Source organism: Mesoplodon mirus (assembly GCF_964341445.2).
Source record: "Mesoplodon mirus genome assembly, contig: HAP1_SCAFFOLD_832, whole genome shotgun sequence".
NCBI lineage: Eukaryota > Metazoa > Chordata > Mammalia > Artiodactyla > Ziphiidae > Mesoplodon > Mesoplodon mirus.
The window spans coordinates 84573-109452 of record NW_028295206.1 but is presented as its reverse complement, the minus strand read 5'-3'; the positions used below and the strand labels follow the sequence as shown (position 1 = coordinate 109452).

Below are 24880 nucleotides of genomic sequence, written 5' to 3'. Positions count from 1 at the left end.
CATCATTAAAATGTGGCCTCTGTTTTGGAAAAGCTTTTAGTTACCTATTTCTGCTTCCATCTCTCCCAACCTATGAAATATCTAGCTAAGACCCATTCTTAGTTCCCATAACAAAGGGTGACAGCCAGTATACTGGCAGAGCCTAAGAATAATTTGTTTTCACCAAAAGTCCTAAAACCTGAACTGAAAACCCAATTAATGGGTAACATAACTTTTGTTTACCAGAACTGGAACAAACCTGATGACCTAAAACAAAGTAGAAGGATATGCTGTTCCTTCTCCATTGTCCGTGCCTGGTTCAAAGAGTAATCTGTGTCCATCAAAAATGGCAGTCTTGGTTCTCCAGCAGGGAAACCACTTATTAAAGAAGGCTCCCGGGCTATCCCAATGGCACAGGGGGTTAAGAATCCACCTGCCAATGCAGGGGACACAGCTTCAAGCCCTGGTCTGGGAAGATCCCACATTCCACGGAGCAGCTAAGCCCGTGCACCACAACTATTGAGCTTTCACTCTAGCGCCGGCGAGCCACAACTACTGAGCCCACATGCCACCACTACTGAAGCCCGCATGCCTAGAGCCCATGCTCCGCAACAAGAAAAGCCACCACAATGTGAAGCCCGTGCACCGCAACGAAGAATAGCCCCCACTCACCGCAACTAGAGAAAGCCCGTGCGCAGCAATGAAGCCAAAAATTAAATAAATAAATAAATAAATGTATTAAAAAAAAAAAAAAGAAGGCCCCATTCCTTCCCTTTACTCTAAACAGTACAGGGAGTCCCCTGAAATTTTTGAGAGTTAAATGTACAAAAGTCAAAGAACAAATTTATATGTCTAATTTATATGTTAAACCATTCCCAGAGAGATTAAAACATTAAAAATTATAAAGTCTACTTAGTTTTCCTATACAGGTCCTGCCTTATTCAGGTCCACATGAATAGCTAGCTCTTAAAAACCCTCATAGGCACTCAGATCCCCAAGCAGAGACAGTACTGTAGAAACAGAATCCTGGCAGCTGTGCCTCTCTTTCCCTATGTACTGCCTAAATATCTTCCTTCCTATAGGCTCCCCTCCCAAATCACCCCTGTGCCTCACCCCTGAGGCCTGCTCAATGGCAGTCTCCAAACCTTTAAGATTTCAGCCTGTGAAGGCAATGGTTCCTGAATCAAGGATGGGCTCGGGACTTCCCTGGTGGCACAGTAGTTAAGAATCCGCCTGCCAATGCAGTGGACACGGGTTCGAGCCCTGGTCTGGGAAGATCCCACATACCCCAGAGCAACTAAGCCTGTGCGCCACACTATTGAGCCTGTGCTCTAGAGCCCATGAGCCACAGCTACTGAGCCCACGTGCCACAACTACTGAAGCCCGAGCACTCTGCAACAAGAGAAGCCACTGCAATGAGAAGCCCGTGCACCACAACGAAGAGTAGCCCCTGCTCGCCGCAACTAGAGAAAGCCCACGTGCAGCAATGAAGACCCAATGCAGCCAAAAATAAACAAATAACCAAATGTATTTTTAAAAAAAAAAAAAAGAAAAGAAAAAAGACTCTAGGAAAAAAAAAAAAAAACTTCAGAGAACCAGGCAAGGGTACTACCCTGAAGGGAAAACCAAAACCAGACTGGGAAGGCAGTAAGTAGAGAAATCAACTAGACAGATGCTCTATGTAGATGTTGAATTTAATTAACATAACATGGTCTATAGGCAGATACTCTTCTCTTATAGAAAACTAATTCACCTTAAGGAGAGTAGACATCGTTATATCTAAGGAGACCTGCCTAATGAGGTCTTGCTTGTATAAAACCCTATGGTTCTGAGGCCTCAGCTACCTGAGATCTGCCATAACACCTTAATGGTAAATACAAGGTACTAGTTACCACTGCAATTGTCAAATATATCAGGACAAAGGCTTGGACTAACCAGGCTTCTTAGGAAAACTCTAAATCAGAGTTAGTACATAACTAAATTTGACTTTCTGAGTTGATCTGATTTGGGTCTGTATCTTGACCCCAGTGCTACACGGGTACTTATCAATCTCTGCTGAAGGACATGAGAGTGGATCTGAGGCTGACCGTCACATCACAGGTCAGCAACTTGTTGTCTATGGAATCATGGGTCAATTAACCAAGCCCTCCAAACCACAGCTGCCTAATTAATTAAAGTAAGCTATATAGCACAGCTACTTTGTAAAGCGATTGTGATGACTCTATGATGTAACAAATTTAAGCACGTAATACAGTGTCTAACCCAGAGTAGAACACTCAACAAACATTAGTTTCTTTTCTCCATGTTCCCTTAGTTAAACATACAAGTTTTAAAAATCCATAAAATCCTACCTGCTTAAAGACTCTTTTTCAGAATTCTTAACCACTGTTAAAGGAAAAAGTAAAACACATTTTAAATCAACAATAGAAAAATACAGAATATTAAAAGTGTAAGACTGATGCTTTTTTAAAAAGTATCCCTCTGTGGGCTTCCCTGGGGTTGCAGTCGTTGAGAATCTGCCTGCCAATGCAGGAGACATGTGTTCGAGCCCTTGTCCGGGAAGATCCCACATGCCGCAGAGCAACTAAGCTCGTGTGCCACACTACTGAGCCTGAGCTCTAGAGCCCACGAGCCACAACTACTGAGCCCGCGTGCTGCAGCTACTGAAGCCTACACGTCTAGAGCCTGTGCTCCGCAACAGAAGCCACCACGATGAGAAGCCCGCGTGATGCAAAAAAGGGTAGCCCCCACTCCCGCAACTAGAGAAAGCCTGCGTGCAGCAACGAAGACTCAACGCAGCCAAAAATAAAATTAATTAATTAATTAATTAAAAAAATATATTCCTTTGGAATCACACCTGGACAGTATACTAGAGTGAATGCTGATTATACCACTGCTAGGCAATTATGCATGAGAGCCATTTCCCCTCCTTTACATTTATCATATGCAAAAAAAAAGAACAGTATTTATCAAAATTTGTTACCTAAAAGTAAAGTGCTGTTTACAATGACCATAATCCTAACCAAACTGTGAGACTGACAGAAAATGGTATCATTAGTAGAATCAGTACCATAAACTGACAATAGCAAACTTAAATGGCATGATATTTCTGGACTTCCATCACTCAGAGCAGTGCGTACAGAATACATGTATTTTGCCATCACGTAACACAACTTCTCCGGTTCTTCAGTTCAGGGTGAAAATGCCGTCACAAGGAAGCCTGGTCTACAGGCGCTGTACTTTAGAGCATGGCAAAACACAGGAAACAAACTCTTTCTGGCCCTATTTCCAATGGCAAGATAAGCATGAAAGACTTTGTAGTTCCAGTTTTATAAAGGATAATCTCCTGAAAGGGAGGTGGGGGAGGGTAAATGGGGTCAACTGGATGGTGAGGATGGAGAAGTTGAATTTTTTTAAAGTTTTCAATATATATACATTTTAAAAGTATAATCTCTTGAGACTGTCTCCTTCCATTGCTCGAGAGTCTATCTGGACCCACCACCACATAGAGCAGCATGGTCCAAACAGTTAGTGCTGTGTAGTAGTGAGGGATGTCATTTTTCTCAACCCTTCCCATTATGTGGCAAATGATTATAGAAATCATGCTTTTTCAGCTTGTAAGGCATATGTCATTGTTTCTTAAGCTGATGAACAAAAAAAGAGAGGGAGGGAAGGAGGGAGGGAGAGACTCTGGTACTGCTGGACAACATTTCACATGTGTTGTCATAATCTGATGCTGGGGGAATGAAGCACATGCAGTAACTCCACAGGGAGAGGACACGTGCAAGCTCGCGCCTGGTTTCCTTCAGACTTCGCACCGTGCGCCTTTTCCCTTTGCTGAGTTTGCTTGGTATTCCTTCACTGTAATAAATCACAAGCATGAGTACAACCACATGCTGAGTCCTGGGAGTTCTATGGAAGAGCCGAACCTGGTGTGGTTTGGGGAACCTCTCAAACAGTTGCATTGTTTACATGAAGTCTGTATTATTTGGGTTGATGTGTTATATGTGATTACAGTCAGGTTATTTCACAGAATAACCTTCCTCAAATCTGTTTTTCTTGGTATTTGCCTGTATTTCTATACACATTTGAATAAAGGCATAAAAGGGATAGATGAAACAGTGACGTCAGAAAGTAATTGAAACAAACAACAATCCTATTTCAACCAGAAAAAAAACAAAGAATTCTGATGATTGATAATATGTTCTAAAGTATGAAAGTTCCTATAAAGAAAATGAAAAGATCAGTTAATTTTCTCCAACTAAGCAGGATTTAATTCCTCACAGTTGACTCCCAGGTTTTTTGTTTTGTTTTTGTTTTTGTGGCCACACCGAGCGGCATGTAGGATCTTAGTTCCCCAGGGATCAAACCCATGCCCCCTGCAGTGGAAGCAAGAAGTCTTAACCACTAGACCACCAGGGAAGTCCCACTCCCAGGTTTTGACAACTCTGGAAAAACGCGGGCAAGCGTACTCACCAGGCCAGACTGTTTTTGCTGACCCTGCGTGGGCAGCTGCCGCTGTTATGAAAAACTTAGGTAGGACCTTGGTAGATGTGATGATTTTTCCATATTTGGACATCAGAAGTACCACTCATGTAAAAAGTAGATGTTATGACTCTTAAATTGTCCTTATGAAAAGGTTACCACCAAAGAACTTTTAAGAGTTAAATCCAACTTTCTTTTCAGTAATTTTACTTGATATAATTGATACTCCCTCCTTGAAATTTTCCTTAAAAAATTTTTTTGCAACATCACCACCATCCTCTCCTACTTTTCTTTTTTTTGTTTTTCCTTTTTCATTTTTATTTTGAATGAGAGTTTTATTTAGCATACTCAGATGAACAAATATAGGAACTGATCTACCACGCGCCACAACTAGAGAGAAGCCCGCACACTGCAACAAGGGGTCTGCACGCCACAACTAAGACCTGACGCAGCCAAAATAAATAAATAAATAAATATTTTTTAAAAAAATAGAGACTGATCTATGTGGAATAATGCTACTTCCCTCCATCTCAAGACCCTCAGTTCTCAGTTAAGGGCTTTGTAATTCCACTGACATCTTTTCGTCATTGGCTGGTACTCAAATTCCTTGAGGAGGATCCCTGCAGTATGTGACTCAGATTGTCCCCAGCAGACCTTCCGTTTGTCCCGCTGGGGAGCTCAGTGCCTGCCCTACTTTTCTCCAGCCCCTCCTCAAGTGTTCTTTACCAACCATCCCCACAGCACCCTTTCTGCACCAGCAAAACTGAATTGCTCATAAATCCTGCCAAGTCCACTCGTACATCTCAGCCTGTGAACTGCTGTTCTTTCTGCAAAACATGTGATCTTGATAGATGTTCCTCCAGCCAAACGCTGTCCTTCTGCCTCCTTACCTGGCAAACTTCTCCTCACTCTGCACGCTTACCTTAAAGTCCACGCACTTTTTAAAAACTCTAATTCCTCACCATGGACTTAAAATATCTGGCACATATGAAACACCAACTTAAAAAAATACATAAAGACAATTTATAAACTCCTAGTGGGCTCTGGGACATAGTAAGCACAGAATAAAGTATACTAAATAATAAAAATGATCATTATAATAACAAGCTCCTAGAGGGCAAGGACTGTGATTTTTATTATTTTTTTAATTTTTGTTTTAATTTTTTTTTGCAGTACGCGGGCCTCTCACTGTTGTGGCCTCTCTTGTTGTGGAGCACAGGCTCCGGACGCACAGGCTCAGAGGCCATGGCTCACGGGCCCAGCCACTCCGCGGCATGTGGGATCTCCCCGGACCGGGGCACGAACCCGTGTCCCCTGAATCGGCAGGCAGACTCTCAACCACTGCGCCACCAGGGAAGCCCAAGAACTGTGTTTTTGTTTTGTTTTGTTTTGTTTTGTTGCAGTACGCGGGCCTCTCACTGCTGTGGCCTCTCCCGTTGCGGAGCACAGGCTCCGGACGCGCAGGCTCGGCGCGTTTTTTAAAACGCAAGGACTGCGTTTTTTAAATGCTTGCATCCTGTGACATCAGAATAGTGCCTAGTACCTAAAAGATACTTGATAGTTATTTGTTAAGTGGACAAATTAACAAATAAATAAGAATATTTTCTTTGAAAATTCCATTTAAAAAAATACTGAAATTAACCAGGGACAACTCTATTATGAGCACCTTGAAGACCAAAGCTCTATTTCATTTCTGTATCTCCTCTAACGTGTAAAACCAACCTACAGAAGTTCTTTGATGGACAGAGGTCTACTATGTTAGAGGTGTCCTCATACAGATTGTACAATGCGCTAGGTGCCACATCTAGGGAACACAATAGTGTATTTCTTAATGTGAAGTATCTTTGTGCTTTTATTAGAATTTGCTGAGTCTCCAGTTGGGCTATTTGAATACTATGATAATCCTTTAACTAATGGCAACAGAGCATCTCGTTCTAACAAAATTATAGTGTCATGACAATTATCCAACACACAGAAGAAAACATCTAGGTTCTAATGAAGTCAGCCTATCTCACTCTGTTTGGACTTGTGAGGAATGAAGTTGGTAATAGCGAGACCTCGCTGGTACAATAATATGGAAAACAACCAGTGCTTTGCTACCAGGCATTGCTTTTCTGACTTCTGTACTATCGGTAGGTAGCTTTCAAAAATAATCTCTTCTTGGTACACTGCACACTGGCTCAGCTTTGCAGTTCTTCTTGTTTGCCATTTGTTTAAAGTACCAGGAAGGTACTGTTGAGTTCCCAGGCTTAAAGATGGTAACTTTTTTAGCCTTAGCCACACACACCCTCCCCGACACACTCAAAAACCTTATGGAGAGCCCACATCTTAGCCCAGATCTTCACGATGAATTACCCTTTGAGGCTCTTACTTGTCTTTTCTGCTAGCAGATGTCAATGGGAACCGTTTTAGGCGTCAGAGGGGTTCAAATGCTCCTGCCGGGGGAGAGCAGACCTTCCTTTTTCCTTTGTTACCAGACCTGAACCTCAAGGCTGCTTTATATCCTGTGGGGCACTTTTTCTTAGGTTGTGGAAGGTCCCATATCATCCTCCTCAGAGTAGTGGGTGCCAGCCTGCCTGAGTGAGGCTAATCACTATACAATAACTAATATTCATGTGATTATAGAGGAAACATACAACGTACTAACCAAAAAATCTTTTTTCTTATTTACGCAAAGATTTAATATGGGATTTTAGGGGCCATGATTAAATATGTGGATTTCTTTTCAGACAACACTGTCTGATTTTAAATTACCTATAATTAACTTTTTAAACAATTCTGAATACTAGACTATTAAGAAATTAATTTAAAAAATAAAAATATACATGCAGTTTACACACTGGTTTTTTTCATTGCTTTTTCATTATTAAAGCTTCCTCACTCTTACTTTATCTATGGTAGGGTCACCAAGAGTAATTCACTATCAGACGTCTTACCTGGGTTGCTATTTTGAGAAGGAGTTTTAGGTCTCTTTTCTTCTTTATATTCAGAAATCAGTTGGCAGTTGCTATGTATTAAAAATGTGATAAATAACATTACTATTTTAATACTAATATGAAAAACAATTACCAAATATATTAAATTCTTTGATCACTTCAGACAATGTCAGAGCTATTACCAAAACTTCGATTGTGGGACTTCCCTGGTGGCGCAGCGGTTAAGAATCCGCCTGCCACTGCAGGGGACACGGGTTCGAGCCCTGGTCTGGGAAGATCCTATATGCCGCGGAGCAACTAAGCCCGTGCGCCACAACTACTGAGCCGGAGCTCTAGAGCCCGCGAGCCACTACTGAGCCCACGCGCCACAACTACTGAAGCCCACACGCCTAGAGCCCGAACTCCACAACAAGAGAAGCCACCGTGATGAGAAGCCCGCGCACCGCAACAAAGAGTAGCCCCCGCTCACCACAACCAGAGGAAGCCCGCGTGCAGCAACAAAGACCCAATGCAACCAAAAATAAATAATATATAAATTAATTTGTAAAAATCATATTAAAATCCCAATGTGTGTGTCCTTTCATAGGTTTAACATTCTAATGTTGCAGTTTTCAGGAAAAATGTCAGTAATCAGGGTGATTAGCTGTCCTTTCTTGGTGGTTTGTAATTCAGGGACTCTCAGCTATTCTATAATTTGTAACTGAATTTATTTATAAATATATGACCTCATTAAATTAGATAACATAACTGCCCCCCATTATTGCAGCTAATCGCACCAAGAGTAGAAAACTAATCGAAGTCCAGACCTGGCTTGGACCACTACTACTCCTTCTCTACCTACTCAAACTCTGAACCAGCAGATCTTTCTTAGAATGATGCTTAAGCTCCATGTTCATCTCCAGTTCACTTGGAAGACATAACCCTACTTTTACCATGGATGCTGACAAGTCCTGGACGGGGCTTACCTCTCCTAATGCCAACTAACCTACTTGAGATTCAGGGATTTCTGGTGAATGGGTTCCTTATGCGGCAGAATCTGATAATACTTTGAAGGCTGAGGCAGATGTAAATCATTTAGAAGATTTTCATTATCATGGAAAACAGATCACTTGAGGGGCCAACCTCAGTTATGGAATCTCAGGCAAGCTGGCACCCACTACTCTGAGGAGGATGATATGGGACCTTCCACAACCTAAGAAAAAGTGCCCCACAGGATATAAAGCAGCCTTGAGGTTCAGGTCTGGTAACAAAGGAAAAAGGAAAGTCTGCTCTCCCCCGGCAGGAGCATTTGAACCTCTCTGACAGCCTAAAACGCTTCCCATTGACATCTGCTAGCAGAAAAGACAAGTAAGAGCCTCAAAGGGTAATTCATCGTGAAGATCTGGGCTAAGATGTGGGCTCTCCATAAGGTTTTTGAGTGTGTCGGGGAGGGGGTGTGTGGCTAAGGCTAGGAGGCCCAGGTGCCAGAACTGGGTGCTGGTGCTTTGGAACAGTGGCTGAGCTACAGGCATATGTATGAGAACTAAACAAGTTGTCACTTTGAAGTCTAAGTGTGCATCACCATGAAAACTGAGGAATCTGAATCAGCAAGGGCATCCTGGGAGCAAAGGTCAATCGTGACCCGACTGCAGGACCGGTTCCTTTTTTTCTTTTAAAATTATTAAAGGTCTTTATAGAGCAACATCCAGACTCCAGATCCAGCTGCCAAGGAGACCCTGCTAAGACCAGTTTTAGTAGCAACACTGCAGCAACAGAATCAATGCAAGCAACAGAATGATGAGAATGCCCTTGTTTTTCCCTCCAGATGAATTGTGGAAGAGGACTGTCTCTTTGATCTTAGGGAATCCCTTAGGTTCTTGCAAAATTTAAGAGGGAGAGTATAGAAGTAAGTCCCCAAGAGAAAATATAGGATAGTCTGCTGAACTAAACACTTCAAGGCCCAAATAACAAGTTAGAAAAATCAGAGCTGTGACACTACTTGTACCCCATGCATAGGGGTTACACTTGGAATGAAATGGATAATGTTAGGATCTTTAAGGATATAAAGTCTTAAAGTCCTGAGATAAAGAACCCTGTGCCCACTGCTACATCTAACTCGTCTGGCCTTTTGGCTGGGTTCCAGCTGATGATAGGGAACATCTCACCACCATTCCCAAACTGCCTGCACCAAACTAGAACTCTCACCTGTCACATAACAAGTAACAGTTAAATTATTTTTAACCACAGTTTAGTGATAACTGGCATTTTAATGTAAACACTTACATATGAAAACCATAAATACGAGCATATTCGTCTGCGGTCCATCCATAGAAATCTTGAGAAAAGACATCAATACCTTCTTGAAGAAGCAGCCTGACTATATTTGTTGAATCATTGTTTACAGCAAGTATGAGGGCTGTTCTAAAATAACAGAGAGATAATTTCACCCTTAGGAAGTTTAGCTAACTTACTTTAACAGCTAATTTAATATACTTTACCAAGTTACTATCTTGCCAATCCATGTAGAACTGACCATTTACACATTCAAGTGTTCATCTTTGTAAATTACCTCCAAGGCTAAAATGAAGGGACAAAAAAGAAGCCTCCTGTCCCACTCGGATGGCATGTAGTAGAAACTGCTAATTTAAAGTCCTTGATGGACAAGAAGCTATGCTGAGGTCACTTATCTGAAGCAGGTGAGTATATAAAGGAAGAATTCCCCATTTCTTCCTTAGTCTGTTATATTATACTTCAAAATCAGCTAGAGGTCAGGTTAAGGATAAGCTATTTGCAGGCTTAAAACAATAATATTAATAATAATGAAATAAAAACAGTTATGGTTGCAGTTAAGGATGCTGATAAGCATGTGCTAGGCACTAAATGAAATACTATATATGTAATCTTTCTTCCACACAACCACTCTTGAAGGATATACTACTATCCTCCTTTTCATATCAGGAAACATATTTGCTGATAATAAGTAACGTTCCCAAGGTCATACACCTAATAAGTAGGAAAGCTAGGAATTAAACCCAGTCTGAATCTAAAGCCCATCATTTTCCTCTTTATCACCTACCTATGACTTGTCTTCATTGAAGGAAATGTTTATCCAATTAAAGCTATCTTTCTTCCTTCTACCTTCACCAATTAAAAATAAGAACATCAAAATGTACTAGAAATGGGGCTTCCCTGGTGGCGTAGTGGTGGAGAGTCCGCCTGCCGATGCAGGGGACACGGGTTCCTGCCCCGGTCCGGGAAGATCCCACATGCCGCGGAGCGGCTGGGCCCGTGAGCCATGGCCGCTGAGCCTGCGCGTCCGGAGCCTGTGCTCCGCAATGGGAGAGGCCACAACAGTGAGAGGCCAGCGTCCCACACACACACACACAAAAAAAAAAAAAAAGTACTAGAAATGAAAAAGGATAAAAACTGATGAGCCCACAGTATCTGGTAATAGTGATTAACAATCACTTTGTGATAACCTAATCACATCAGTATTCTTCAAAGAAAGTAATTTAAAGCAAAGAGTCATCCCAAAGACATACATCTTTTAAGGAAAAATATATACAAAGTAGAGGTTAAAAAATTATTATTAAAGAATTAAGAAATTCAATACTGTGTCATAAGGTAAATTAAAAAGTAGAATCCATACTTTATAAAGCTAATAAAACTAATATGAAACCCCTTAGCTATTATAAGATCGTATGACCAAAAAAAAGAAAGAAATCAGGTGGCAAATGACATCAGTCAATATTATAAAGGAATATGAATCCTGCTATATATTATTTTTCATGATACACAGTCAGAATAATTGCTTTTCGACCTGATGATGTGTTGATTATACATTAATCTCTTCTTACTAATTCAATCTTTCTGTCACCACTCTAGAACAGCACTAAGGTTTTTAAAAAGAAAAAGAACAAACTACTGTACCTTTTCATCTTATCAACTACATGTATATTTGCTTCTTTCTTTACTAAAAATTCCACCATTTGCTGCTTGTTTTCACTTACAGCAAGTAAAAGTGGTGTGAAGCCCTCCTGTAAAACAGAAGAAACACTTTATATAGAATGTACAAAGTTACATATTTCTAAACTGAATTTTAAAACTTATAATAGATTCTCTGAACTTAAACATCTAATATAGAAAGTAAATAAAAAGGAGCCCCTTCCTTCTCACCCACCCTGTGCTGCTTCCTTCTCTTTAAAATGCTCCTCCTCACTTCTTCACATGATTAACTGCAAAGTCATTCTCTAAAACTCACTTCCAACATTTACCAGTTCCAAGGATCTTTGCTTCTATCACAGTATTTATCAGGTATACTGTAGTTATTTTATTGCTCTATACTAGTCTATACACTCTAAACACTCCTCCAGAGATAATCATTTAACTATTAAATCAACTGCATATTTTAGGAACAATGCTGAGGAGAAAGATATAATACTGTCTGCAACATGCATAACCTATCCAATGATAACCAATTAACCTCATAAGGTTTACAGACAGTCCAATGGGAATATGATTCTTCACATGAACATGTAAAGAAAAAGAGTTTTTTTTAAAAACCAACTTATAAATTCTAACTTGAAAAATTCAATCCCATTCTTAAGAGATTCTTTTAAAATATGAAATAGATTAGAAATTAATGACTGTTTTAAAATCTAGAAATATTTATCAAAATAAACTGTAATACAGGAATTGGAAACACAGATGCTTATGGAGGCAAAGTAGGTGACCCAAGTAAGTGAAGAACCCAGGTGAGGCCAGCAAACTGGAGAACGCGCCCCATACAGAAGGGGCAGGCACCCTTTGCACGGCAGACCAAACAGTAGCATGGGCTCAAGGGGGACCAGATTGGATTCCTTAAGAGAAGCCTGAAATGCAGATTTCTGCATGAGTCTCCTAAATTTTAAATGCTGACTCAATTTGTGGAGGAAAGCTAAACACATCCAGGGGCCAAGTTTAGTCTATAGCCCACTTGTGTTTTTATGTTTGCTGTGAGTGTTTCCAAACGGGTGGGTATAAAGCAAATATTTGCATGTAAAACCTTTCCTTTCTTTAGGGCTTCCCTGGTGGCGCAGTGGTTGAGAGTCTGCCTGCCGATGCAGGGGACATGGGTTCGTGCCCCTGTCTGGGAAGATGCCACATGCCACGGAGCGGCTGGGACCGTGGGCCATGGCCGCTGAGCCTGCATGTCCGGAGCCTGTGCTCCACAACAGGAGAGGCCACAACAGTGAGAGGCCGGCGTACCGCAAAAAAAACAAAGAAACCTTCCTTTCTTTAGTATCATGTGTTTTACAAAAAAAAGTGGGTCCCAACGTGTAATAAAAATTGCTATTAAGATTCATAATACCCACTTCAAGAATGTTTCCAATGCCTGTTAAAACTACAATCTATTTCTATAATTCTCCCTGATGTTAACCAAATGGATAGTTAGTTCATAAGACTGCTGAAACTAAATTATTAAAACAATTCCTATCTGTACTGTTACTAACTTCATGGGTTTTGATGTTTAAAACGATCATCTTGCTTATGCCAGGGCCCAGTGAACCTAACAGACACACTGCAAGACTCTGTCATGCAGCTTTCACCAAAAGAAGGCTCATGCTTTACTCTTACTGCAGTCAGGAAAACCCTGTTTGTGATAAACATCTGTTGACCTAATGACCTGGATGATAACAAAAGGTGCAAAATCCGCAAAGGGTCACACTCTACTTATTAAATGACTCACCATAAGCAAATTTCTAAAGACTCTCTGAGTGCCAGTGAATGATTAGTGGTTGGAAGGAAAAAGGAGTTATTCTTCAAGCCAATAGATATTGCCAATAATATCCCTTTTACCTTCTCAATTACAGAGGCAGAGAAAGATAAAAGTCAGGCTAATATTGTTGGAAAGGAGGGAGTTGATGGAAGTAGCATCTATCCAACTCCAACTCTTCTAGAGATTTCTTATTTTTGAGATCTGTGAATTTATAAATCACACTCATCCATTCCATTGTTCTTAACCAAGGGCTGTATCAGAATCTCGAGGAAATACTTCCAAACACACATGTCCGGGCCTTGCTAGATTTATTCAATCAAAATCTTCAGGGGAGAGCCTAGGCTTGTAAATTTTTTATAAGTTCTCCCAGGTGACTGTGGTTCATGAGCACAATTCTAGCTGAGAATTAGTGTAGCAACCATCTCAGTCTCATCTCTACCCACATGGCCAATTCCTTTTCTCAATTGAGGATTTGAAAAAAAAAAAGAAAAGTGTAAGAGATCAGAGTCACCAAAACTACATTTAATTTTTCTGGGTCAATAGGTAGAACAGGGACAAGTAAACTGAAAATGCAACTTGATCTCATTACTTATAAACCCTTTACTTCCCATCAAGACATTCTAGATTTGAGAGCAGACTCTAGACTCTTATCTAAGTGGCTGTTTCTGCCAAAACAGGATAATATGTCAGTTAATTATCTGTTCTTCTCCCTTATTTCCCATTTAATCACCACACGTCCATTGCCAATCTGATTTCCTCTGAGTCCTCCTAAAATTGATCTCCAGGCAAGGTTACAGTTCACTTAGGCTCTTTCCCCAAATAAGAATTATTATCCCCGAAACCTGAAAAGAACTTTGCCTAAATACATAAACTGAAGGGAAAAGAAAACCCCAAAAACCTCTTCTTGGCATTTCCTAACTGCCAAATTTCCAAATTGGCCTGCGTATTTCTTTTTTTTTAAAATTTAATTAATTTATTTATTTTTGGCTGCGTTGGGTCTTCATTGCTGCGCGTGGGCTTTCTCTAGTCGCGGTGAGTGGGAGCTACTCTTCCTTGTGGTGAGCAGGCTTTTCATTGTGGTGGCTTCTCTTGTTGCAGAACACAGGCTCTAGGCGCGCGGGCTTCAGTAGTTGTGGCTCGTGTGCTCTAGAGCGCAGGCTCAGTAGTTGTGGCTCACGGGCTTAGTTGCTCCGCGGCATGTGGGATCTTCCTGGACCAGGGCTCGAACCCGTGTCTCCTGCATTGGCAGGCAGATTCTTAACCACTGAGCCACCAGGGAAGCCCGGCCTGCATATTTCAACTGCTCTCTCCTTTTCCTATTCCTTTTTCCCTCTGAAGCCTTAGGCAATGAGAGAGAAATCATTTTTACATAAATCATTTTTTAATAAAATAGGAACTTGTCAACAGAAGCAAGATTGCTATTATATTGTAAAATGCTTTTGTTTTGTTTGAGTTTTAGGACAAAGTCTATCTCCAAGGCAAGTTTTGCATTTCTCTGTTGTTTTACACTAATCAGAAAAAAAATTTGAGCGGGGGAAAAAATACTTGGGGAAAAAAAAAAGTCTTACCTTTAACAAATGCAATGTTTTCACAAATATCTGCCATAGACACATAAAAGAAAGCTATACTCTCTAATGTTTCTTTAGAAATATAATGATTTAAAGGGAAATCTTAGATAATTAAGTTATTTCAAAATATTTTCACTCAGGGAATGCTTGAGCTTCCAAATATGTAAAACTGACCCCATCTATGTCAGCAGAGGGAGTTCCTGGCGGGGCTGCAGCGGGAGGAGGTAATGTGTGTCCCAAAGAAAAAGCAGGAACAGCAGCTTCGCCATCACCTGCTCCCCATGCACAGCTACAACCCTGCTGAGGAGCCACCCGAGGCTGAGCGTGGAAGACCCCAAGGTGTACATGGTGGACCAAATGGCCACCAGCATAAGTGAACACCCTTGCTGGGTGTCAAACACGACCTGCCCCACTTTCCCCGATCTGAGAACCTGGGGTCCTGGAGGGCTCAGGGCCTGCTGCCTGCCTGGCCACCGGCACTCACCCAGCTCTCCCTGCTGGGTACTGGGTCTCCTTCCTCCTCCCATCCATCCCCAACAGCACCCATTCCCTGAGCCCCTGCAAGCAGCCAGCCCCCACCTCACCTCACTCTCCCCAGGTCTTTGTCTTGTGTGGGCTCTTGAGCCCACCACCCACTCCCAGGCATATCCTAATGGGAAGATTTTCCTTCTGGGGTAGAAGGGTGGCTGGGAGACAGAATTGTGCTCTTTCTGTGAGCACCACCTTTCTCCAGCCCGTGACTTGGCTTTGGAGTTGTTTCCATGGTAACAGGGCCTGATGGGTGGGATTCAGTGTACATATTATTATAGATAAAACATCTGCAGCTAAAACAAACAAAAAAACAACCATGTATGGCAAATATTTTGTAAATATAGTTGAGCTATACCTTGTTGCTTGCTTCAATGTTGGCGTCATGTGAAAGCAGCTTTGCTGCGAGTGATATATTCTGATAAAGGGCAGCATAGTGGAGAGCAGTGTTGCCACTGACGTCCATGACATTTGGGTCGGCACCATGTTCCAGCAGAATAGTTGCACACTCCTCTTCCTGGCATTGTATGGCCTATAAGTGTTATGCCAAGAAACAGACTGTAAATTCTAGGAATTCAAAGTAAACATTCCAGAAGTTTCACCAATTCGTTATATTTAAATGAGATAAATCCATTTTTATTCTAAGTAGTTAAATCAAATCCATCTCACGTTGACATGGTTGGCTACTATGTACCTTCATCAGCGCTGTCCTGTTTTCGTTGTCACAGAGGTTAAGCTGGCATTTTCTCTCCACTAGGAGAGTTACCACTGCCGGATGGCCATTGGCACAGGCCAAATGGAGAGCAGTCCTACGAAACCGAGAGGAGTTTTTAGGAAATTAGTAGTGCACTATTTCAAAACATACAATTGTTCATGTAATTGAAAACATTTAATAGCATGCTATTCCTATCCCTTGAAAACAAATATTTAGTTTGCTTCTGGAGAAAGAACAATATATATTAGCTCTTCTTACTCTCCACGTTAACGAAAGAACAACCTGCTTGAATAGAAAAAGCATGACCTTGAGATTCAGCTCAACTTGGGTTTGAATTTGACTTTAACTGTGTCACTTATTAGCTGTCACTTAGCCTTTCTGTGCCTCAATTTCCTCATCAACAAAATGGGGATAGAGCAGTAGTTACCTCACAGGACAACACTGTGATGCTTAAATGAGAACCCGTGCAAAGGGTTTAGAACAGTTCCTCGCACAGATAACAGCTCAATAATTATTAGGTAATATTATCATAATTATTACTATTACTACTATTTTACAAGGGCAACATTTCAATTAAGTAAAAGGATATTATACCTCTTTTGAAGATATGTCTTGAGGACTAGAGAGAACACTGTACTTCAATGATTCTAATATGCTCACTTTCTCACATTTTAACGTCTCTGACATTGGAATGAAATTTATAATTCACGATGTCTTACAACTATAATTGGTAGCATTTTTTGTTTGTTCAGTTCTCATTTTTCCTGTTGGTCTAATTATCATAACGTCTCTGTGCCTAAAGTTGCCATTTTTTTAAATTTAAGTATAGGTGATGTATAATATTATAAATTATGGAACTTCCCTGGTGGCTCAGTGGTGAAGAATCCACTTGTCAATGCAGGGGACACAGGTTCGAGCCCCGATCCCAGAAGATCCCACGTGCCACAAAGCAACTAAGCCCGTGCACCACAACTACTAAGTCTGCGCTCTAGAACCCGCAAGCCACAACTACTGAGCCCACACGCCTAGAGCCCGTGCTCCACAACAAGAGAAGCCACCACAATGAGAAGCCTGCACACCGCAAGGAAGAGTAGCCCCCACTCGCCACAACTAGAGAAAGCCTGCGCGCAGCAACGAAGAACCAACACAGCCAAAAATAAAAAAATAATAAAAAATAAAAATAAAAATTATATATTATAGGGGTACAACATAGTGATTCACAATTTTTAAAGGTTATATATTCCATTTATAGTTATTATAAAATATTGGCTATATTCCCCATGTTGTACGATATATCCTTGTAGCTTATTTTATACCTAATAGTTTGTACCTCTTAATCCCCTACCCCTATCTTGCCCCTCCTCCCTTTCCTCTCCCCACTGGTAACCACTAGTTTGTTCTCTATATCTGCGAGTTGGCAACATTTTAAAAAATTTCTTATTAATATATAAAATAGTGGGGCATCATGCAATTCATGGTTCCTTACATTAAATGAAATAATGATCTATATAACAGGTCTACTGCAGTTCTAGTCACACGGTTGGCACTTAAATAACTTTTAGTTCTTAAAGGCATGATGAGCAATACTGTAAATCACCTATACTTCAATTTTAAAAATAATAAAATAAATAATAAAATAAAATAATACAATAAAAGCAGCATGGGGAAAGAGAACTAAAATAACAAACAAAACAAGAATTTTTTAAAAAAGTAATTCTAACTCTGATTTTCAGGTAGCTTTAAGCCAAAGGAAATTCAGGATTCAAATGAATAGGGATGGCTCATTTTATTCAATATTTACATTTATAGATTGTGTGAAATCAGACATTTCCAATGATCAATATTAGTATTTAATACCATTATAAATGTTCAAAAGGACAAGTAAAGGTTACCTTTTACAATTTCCTACCTTCAGAAATGCTTCTGTTTGAAAGAAGGGAGCAAAGCTTCAATTGAGACGAAGCCTTAATACTTCAATTTTAAATTTCTCATCTTGCTCATGGGGGCAACATGAAGTTTTTAAGCATGAAAGGGTTCTGAGAGATAGATGCAGGGTCCTGAGTAGAAAACACGTGCTACATAATAGGTATTCAAGTTATATTTGATGAATAAATGGATTAAACAATGGATAAACATAACTGGAGAGTTCAATAATTTTTTAACATCTTTATTGGAGTATAATTGCTTTACAATGATTTATTAGTTTCTGCTGTATAATGACGTGAAGCAGCTATATGTATACATATATCCCCATATCCCCTCCCTCTTGCATTCCCTCCCACCCTCCTTATCCCACCCCTCTAGGTGGTCACAAAGCACCGAGCTGATCTCCCAGGCGATGCAGCTGCTTCCCACTAGCTATCTATTTTACATTTAGTACTGTATATATGTCACTGCTACTCTCTCACTTCGTCCCAGCCTAATCTTCCCCTTTCCTCGTGTTCTCAAGTTCATTCTCTATGTCTGTGTCTTTACTCCTGTCCTGCTCCTAGGTTCATCAGAACCTTTTTTTTTTTTTTTTTAGATTCCATATCTATGTGTTAGAACATGGTATTTGTTTTTCTCTTTCTGGCTTACTTCACTCTGTATGACAGACGCTAGGTCCATCCACCTCACTACAAATAACTCAATTTCATTTCTTTTTATGGCTGAGTAATATTCCATTGTATATATGTGACACATCTTCTTTATCCATTCATCTGTCGATGGACACTTAGGTTGCTTCCATGTCCTGTCTATTGTAAATAGTGCTGCAATGAACATTGTGGTGCGTGACTCTTTTTGAATTATGGTTTTCTCAGGGTATATGCCCAGAAGTGGGATTGCTGGATTGTATGGTAGCTCTATTTTTAGTTTTTGAAGGAACCTCCATATTGTTCTCCATAGTGGCTGTATCAATTTACATTCCCACCAACAGTGCAGAAGGGTTCCCTTTTCCCCACACCCTCTCCAGCATTTATTGTTTGTAGATTTTTGATGATGGCCATTCTGACCAGTGTGAGGTGATATATCATTGCAGTTTTGATTTGCATTTCTCTAATGATTAGTGATGTTGGGCATCTTTTCATGTGTTTGTTGGCAATCTGTATATCTTCTTTGGAGAAATGGCTATTTAGGTCTTCTGCCCATTTTTGGATTGGGTTATTTGTCTTTTTGATATTGAGCTGCATGAGCTGCTTGTATATTTTGGAGATTAATCCCTTGTCAGTTGCTTCGTTTGCAAATATTTTCTCCCATTCTGAGGATTGTCTTTTCATCTATTTTATGGTTTCCTTTGCTGTGCAAAAGCTTTTAAGTTTCATCAGGTCCCATTTGTTTGTTTTTATTTCCATTTCTCTAGGAGGTGGGTCAAAAAGGATCTTGCTGTGATTGATGTCATAGAGTGTTCTGCCTATGTTTTCCTCTAAGAGTTTTAGAGGAATTTCATTCCTCTAATTTCATTCTTTTACATGTAGTTGTCCAGTTTCCCCAACACCACTTACTGAAGAGGCTGTCTTTTCTCCATTGTATATTCTTGCCTCCTTTATCAAAGATAAGGTGACCATATGTGCGTGGGTTTATCTCTGGGCCTTCTATCCTGTTCCAGTGGTCTACATTTCTTTTTTTTTTTTTTTTTTTTTTTTTTTTTTGCGGTATGTGGGCCTCTCATTGTTGTGGCCTCTCCCATTGCGAAGCACAGGCTCCGGACGCGCAGGCTCAGCAGCCATGGCTCACGGGCCCAGCCGCTCCGCGACATGTGGGATCTTCCCACAACGGGGCACGAACCCGTGTCCCCTGCATCAGCAGGCGGACTCTCAACCACTGCGCCACCAGGGGAGCCCTACATTTCTATTTTTGTACCAGTACCATACTGTCTTGATTACTGTAGCTTTGTAGTATAGTCTGAAGTCAGGGAGCCTGATTCCTCCAGCTCCATTTTTCTTTCTCAAGATTGCTTTGGCTATTCGGGATCTTTTGTGTTTCCATAGAAATGGTGAAATTTTTTGTTCTAGTTCTCTGAAAAATGCCATTGGTAGTTTGATAGGGATTGCATTGAAACTGTAGTTTGCTTTGGGTAGTAGAGTCATTTTCACAATGTTGATTCTTCCAATCCAAGAACATGGTATCTCTCTCCATCTGTTTGTGTCATCTTTAATTTCTTTCATCAGTGTCTTATAGTTTTCTGCATACAGGTCTTTTGTCTCCTTAGGTAGGTTTATTCCAAGGTATTTTATTCTTTTTGTTGCAATGGTAAATGGAAGTGTTTCCTTAATTTCTCTTTCAGATTTTTCATCATTAGTGTTTAGGAATGCAAGAGATTTCTGTACATTAATTTTGTATCCTGCTACTTTACCAAACTCATTGATTAGCTCCAGTAGTTTTCTGGTAGCATCTTCAGGATTCTCTATGTATAGTATCATGTTATCTGCAAACAGTGACAGCTTTAATTCTTCTTTTCCGATTTGGATTCCTTTTATTTCTTTTTCTTCTCTGATTGCTGTGGCTAAAACTTCCAAAACTATGTTGAATAACAGTGGTGAGAGTGGGCAACCTTGTCTTGTTCCTGATTTTAGACGAACTGGTTTAAGTTTTTCACCATTGAGAACAATGTTGGCTGTGGGTTTGTCATATATGCCCTTTATTATGTTGAGGTAAGTTCCCTCTATGCCTACTTTCTGGAGAGTTTTTATCATAAACAGGTGTTGAATTTTGTCAAAAATTCATCTACTGAGATCATCATATGGTTTTTATTCTTCAGTTTGTTAATATGGTGCATCACATTCATTGGTGTATACTGAAGAATCCTTGCATTCCTGGGATAAACCCCACTTGATCATGGTGTATGATACTTTTAATGTGCTGTTGGATTCTGTTTGTGAGGTGTTTTCTGAGAATGTTTTCATCTACGTTCATCAGTGATATTGGTCTGCAGTTTTCTTTTTTTGTTACATCTTTGTCTAGTTTTGGTATCAGGGTGATGGTGGCCTTGTAGAATGAGCTTGGGAGTGTTCTCCCCTCTGCTATACTTTGGAAGAGTTTGAGAAGGACAGGTGTTATCTCTGCTGTAAATGTTTGATGGAATTCTCCTGTGAAGCCACCTGGTCCTGGGCTTTTACTTGTTGGAAGATTTTTTTTTTTTTTTTTTTTTTTTAGTGGTACACGGGCCTCTCACTGCTGCGGCCTCTCCTGTTGTGGAGCACAGGCTCCGGACGCACAGGCTCAGTGGCCATAGCTCATGGGCCTAGCCGCTCCGCGGCATGTGGGATCTTCCCGGACTGGGGCACGAACCCGTGTCCCCTGCATCGGCAGGTGGAATCTCAACCACTGTGCCACCAGGGAAGCCCTGTTGGAAGACTTTTAATCACAGTTTCAATTTCAGTGCTTGTGATTGGTCTGTTTATATTTTCTATTTCTTCCTGGTTAAATCTTGGAAGGTTGTGCTTTTCTAAGAATTTGTCCATTTCTTCCAGGTTGTCCATTTTATTGACATATAGTTGCTTGTAGTAATCTCTCATGATTCTTTGTATTTCTAATGTCAGTTGTTACTTTGGAGAGTTCGATATTTTTAAAGAAAACTTTTGGGAAGTAAAGCAATACTTTTGCAATAGTAATAATCATTTACATTTGTATTTTTGATTTTGTATTCTCATAAGGACACAACTAAAACTCTAATAAACTTTTTCAATAGTAATAATCACCACTTACATTAACTATTTTTTATTTTCATAAGACTGCAATAAAGTAAAATGATTAATCTCTAATCATTTACGTATTATAGGTAATAAAGCTACACAAAATCAAAAACGTGTATATAGCGAAATATATACCTAGTAAAATCTACAGGCATGGATAAAAAGATTCCCTTTACTTCTGAAGAGGTTAAAAGTTGTCACAAGATATCAATCCTTGAAAAACTTCCAAAAAAAAATAGAAAGTGAGAAATTATTTTTATCTGTACAAGATTCATATTCCTGGTCTCTCCCAGGATTATTTCACTAATACTAAACAGTTACTAGAATTTTTGTACATGTTCACTGTAGAAATCACAGATATTTTTAAAAGGAAAAGAAAGCTTCACTTATAATACAAGTGCTCAGAAATAACAAAAATTATCATATTTTTGTACATATTTGTGTCTAAGATAAGACCATAGTCTTCTTGTGTTTATATATAATGAAATTGATTTTTTTCTCAATATTCTACCAAAGTACATCTCTGCAGGTCAACATACATCTGTTATCTATGCCACCTTCAATGGTCACATATTACTCCATACCAGATACACTGCAATTTATTTATAAAATCCTTTGAGTTCGTCTTAATACATTGCTATTTTAAGCAGTGTTGAGAACAACAAATTGTATGTTACCTATCTCTAATTTATCTCTAATTATTTACCTCTAATTTGTATAAAGAGAATTGATGTGTAAAGGGAATACACATTTTTTAAATGTGGTACTTATCACCAAATTGCCTATTTGAAAAGTCAAAAGCAACTCAGACTTTAAACAGCAGTATAAGTACCACTGCTCTTCATCTTCACAAACTTTGTGAAGGGAAAATGGTTTTTCATTCCTCTTTAACTTAAATTCCTTTTCTTACCAGAAATGCTAATTTTTTTTCCTATATCCATTGGTCACTTATGGATATGCAAAAAAGTACGTTGCTCAATTTCAAATTAGAGTTTCTTCCCCCTTACTGATTTCAAAGAATTCTCTGTAAAGTGAAGATATGTTTTCTTGCCTGATACAAATACGTTGATATATTTTAAAAGCTCATTGTCTTTTATTTTGTTAATCTTCTTTTCTGATCTACAGAGGGTTTTAATTTTTTAATGTTGTTAAATCAACCTCCAGAATTCTTGCTTTTGAAGTCATTCTTAGGAAGGTCTTTGTCAGCACAAAAAAAAATGTATAAATAGGAATTTTGTTTTCTTCTGGTCGTTTTCTCACTTTGTATATTTAAAATTTTTGATCTGTACTCCATCTGAAACTTATTTTTGTGAGATAAAAATCTAGTTACTTTTCTCTAAATAGTTAGCAGTTTACTCCTGCACCATTTACAAACAATTTATTTTTTCCTTCTAATATGAAATGTCATCAGTTCAAGTTCTAAAGTCTTACATATATTTGGGTGTTTGGGCATTTTCTATTCTGTTCCATTCACTTATCTGTCTTTTCAGTTGTTAGTAAATGAATAATTTGTGGGAACTTACAGCACATTTTGACATCTAGAAGGGCAAACCTTTGTCTACTACATAAAACTTTTCATTTCATCACAACAAATAAAGAAAGCATGTGTAACTCAAAAATTTTTAAACCACCATCTGCCTATTTGGTTTAAATATGGGAAGACCATACATTTTAAGAAAATGAGTCTTCCTATTCAAGGACACAACCATCTTCCCACTTCAAAGCTGTCTTCTAAGGTCCTTCAGTAGAGAACATATATACATAGGTGTACACTGATATAAAACGGATACTGCAGGCTTCCCTGGTGGCACAGAGGTTAAGAATCCGCCTGCCAATGCAGGGGACACAGGTTTGAGCCCTGGTCGGGGAAGATCCCACATATTGTGGAGCAACTAAGCCCGTGCGCCACAACTACTGAGCCTGCGCTCTAGAGCCCACAAACCACAACTACTGAGCCCGCATGCCACAACTACTGAAGCCTGCGCACCTACAGCCCGTGCTCCACAACAACAGAAGCCACCCCAATGAGAAGCCCACTGCAACGAACAGTAGCCCCCACTCGCTGCAACTAGAGAAAGCCCACGTGCAGCAGTGAAGACCCAGCACAGCCAAAAATAAATAAATTAAAATAAATATTTTTTTTAAAAAAAGAATCCGTCTGCTAATGCAGGGGACACGGGTTCGAGCCCTGGTCCAGGAAGATCCCACATGCTGCAGAGAAACTAAGCCCATGGGCCACAACTACTGAGCCTGCGCTGTAGAGCCGGCAAGCCACAACTACCTAGCCCACGTTCCACATCTACTGAGCCCACGTTCCACAACTAACTGAGCTCGCGCGCCTAGAGCCCGTGCTCCACAACAAGAGAAGCCACCACAATGAGAAGCCCGTGCACGGCAATGAAGACCCAACACAGCAATAAATAAATTATTTTTTTTAAAAAGATACGGGATTGTATCTGAGGAATTTTTAGTCCAGAAGTTGATCTGTCATGAGAATTATTTTCCTCATTATGCACTTCTCTGTAACATATAACATTACGGTATAAAAATGTGTACATTAAAAATAAGATGCTGTTCATGTTTAATTTCGTTTCTGTGATTACTGACATTCAGCCAAATGACTTTAAAACTGTCAGTAAAGTGCTCTATAAGGGGAATCATGAGCGGGTCCGAAACCAGCTAAGGCTTTTTGCTGCCTATAAAGTCTGCGGGGCGCGGGACCCCACGTAGGTGTCCACAAGCCTTGGAGGGGAAACTGACAGCAGGGGCCCCACCCAGGCCCGCCCCGCCTCCTCCCGCCCGCCCCGGTTACCTGTTCATCTTGTCCCTGTCGTTCAAGCCATTCTTCCCAAGCAACAGAATCTGCTGCACTTTGGCTACGTTGCCCACGCTGGCAGCTTTGTGGACCTTCCCGAGATCCTTGTGTCGGATGTGGTACTCGGGCCGGGAGTTGACCCGATTACCGCTCTCTCTCCGCGGGCTGGTGGAGGAGCCGAAGAGCGACTCGCCCTTCTTACTTCCGAAGCCAAAAATCTTCTTCATCGCAGAGCCTACACGCTTCAGACACACCTCACCTCCCCCTCGGCTTCTCACAGTCTCCTGAGCCTAACACTAGCGGTACAGATAAGCCAACGCGGTCTAGCCACAACATCCCAGCTGGGAAGCTCCGCGGTTTCTCATCTTTCAGCCCAGAATAACCGTAGCCAAGCGATACAGCTAAACAGAGTGCGCGTGCACGCCTTGTAAGACGGCGTCACTGC

At 40.3% G+C, this 24880-nt stretch overlaps 1 protein-coding gene across 1 annotated transcript in view; it reads right to left on the bottom strand.

Annotated features, from left to right (window-relative positions):
* The window catches only part of LOC309797651 (ankyrin repeat domain-containing protein 26-like), a 137792-nt gene extending 112926 nt beyond the window's left edge, over positions 1-24866 (bottom strand). Inside the window, exons 1-6 of the mRNA XM_082646112.1 lie at positions 24433-24866; positions 15928-16042; positions 15592-15765; positions 11310-11416; positions 7401-7471; positions 2331-2364 (exon numbers count right to left, since the gene is read on the bottom strand). Of these exons, the coding sequence (XP_082502238.1) occupies positions 2331-2364; positions 7401-7471; positions 11310-11416; positions 15592-15765; positions 15928-16042; positions 24433-24662 (731 nt within the window). The 5' untranslated portion in view covers positions 24663-24866. The remainder of the gene's footprint in view (positions 1-2330; positions 2365-7400; positions 7472-11309; positions 11417-15591; positions 15766-15927; positions 16043-24432) is intronic.
* Between the last annotated feature and the right edge of the window lie 14 nt (positions 24867-24880).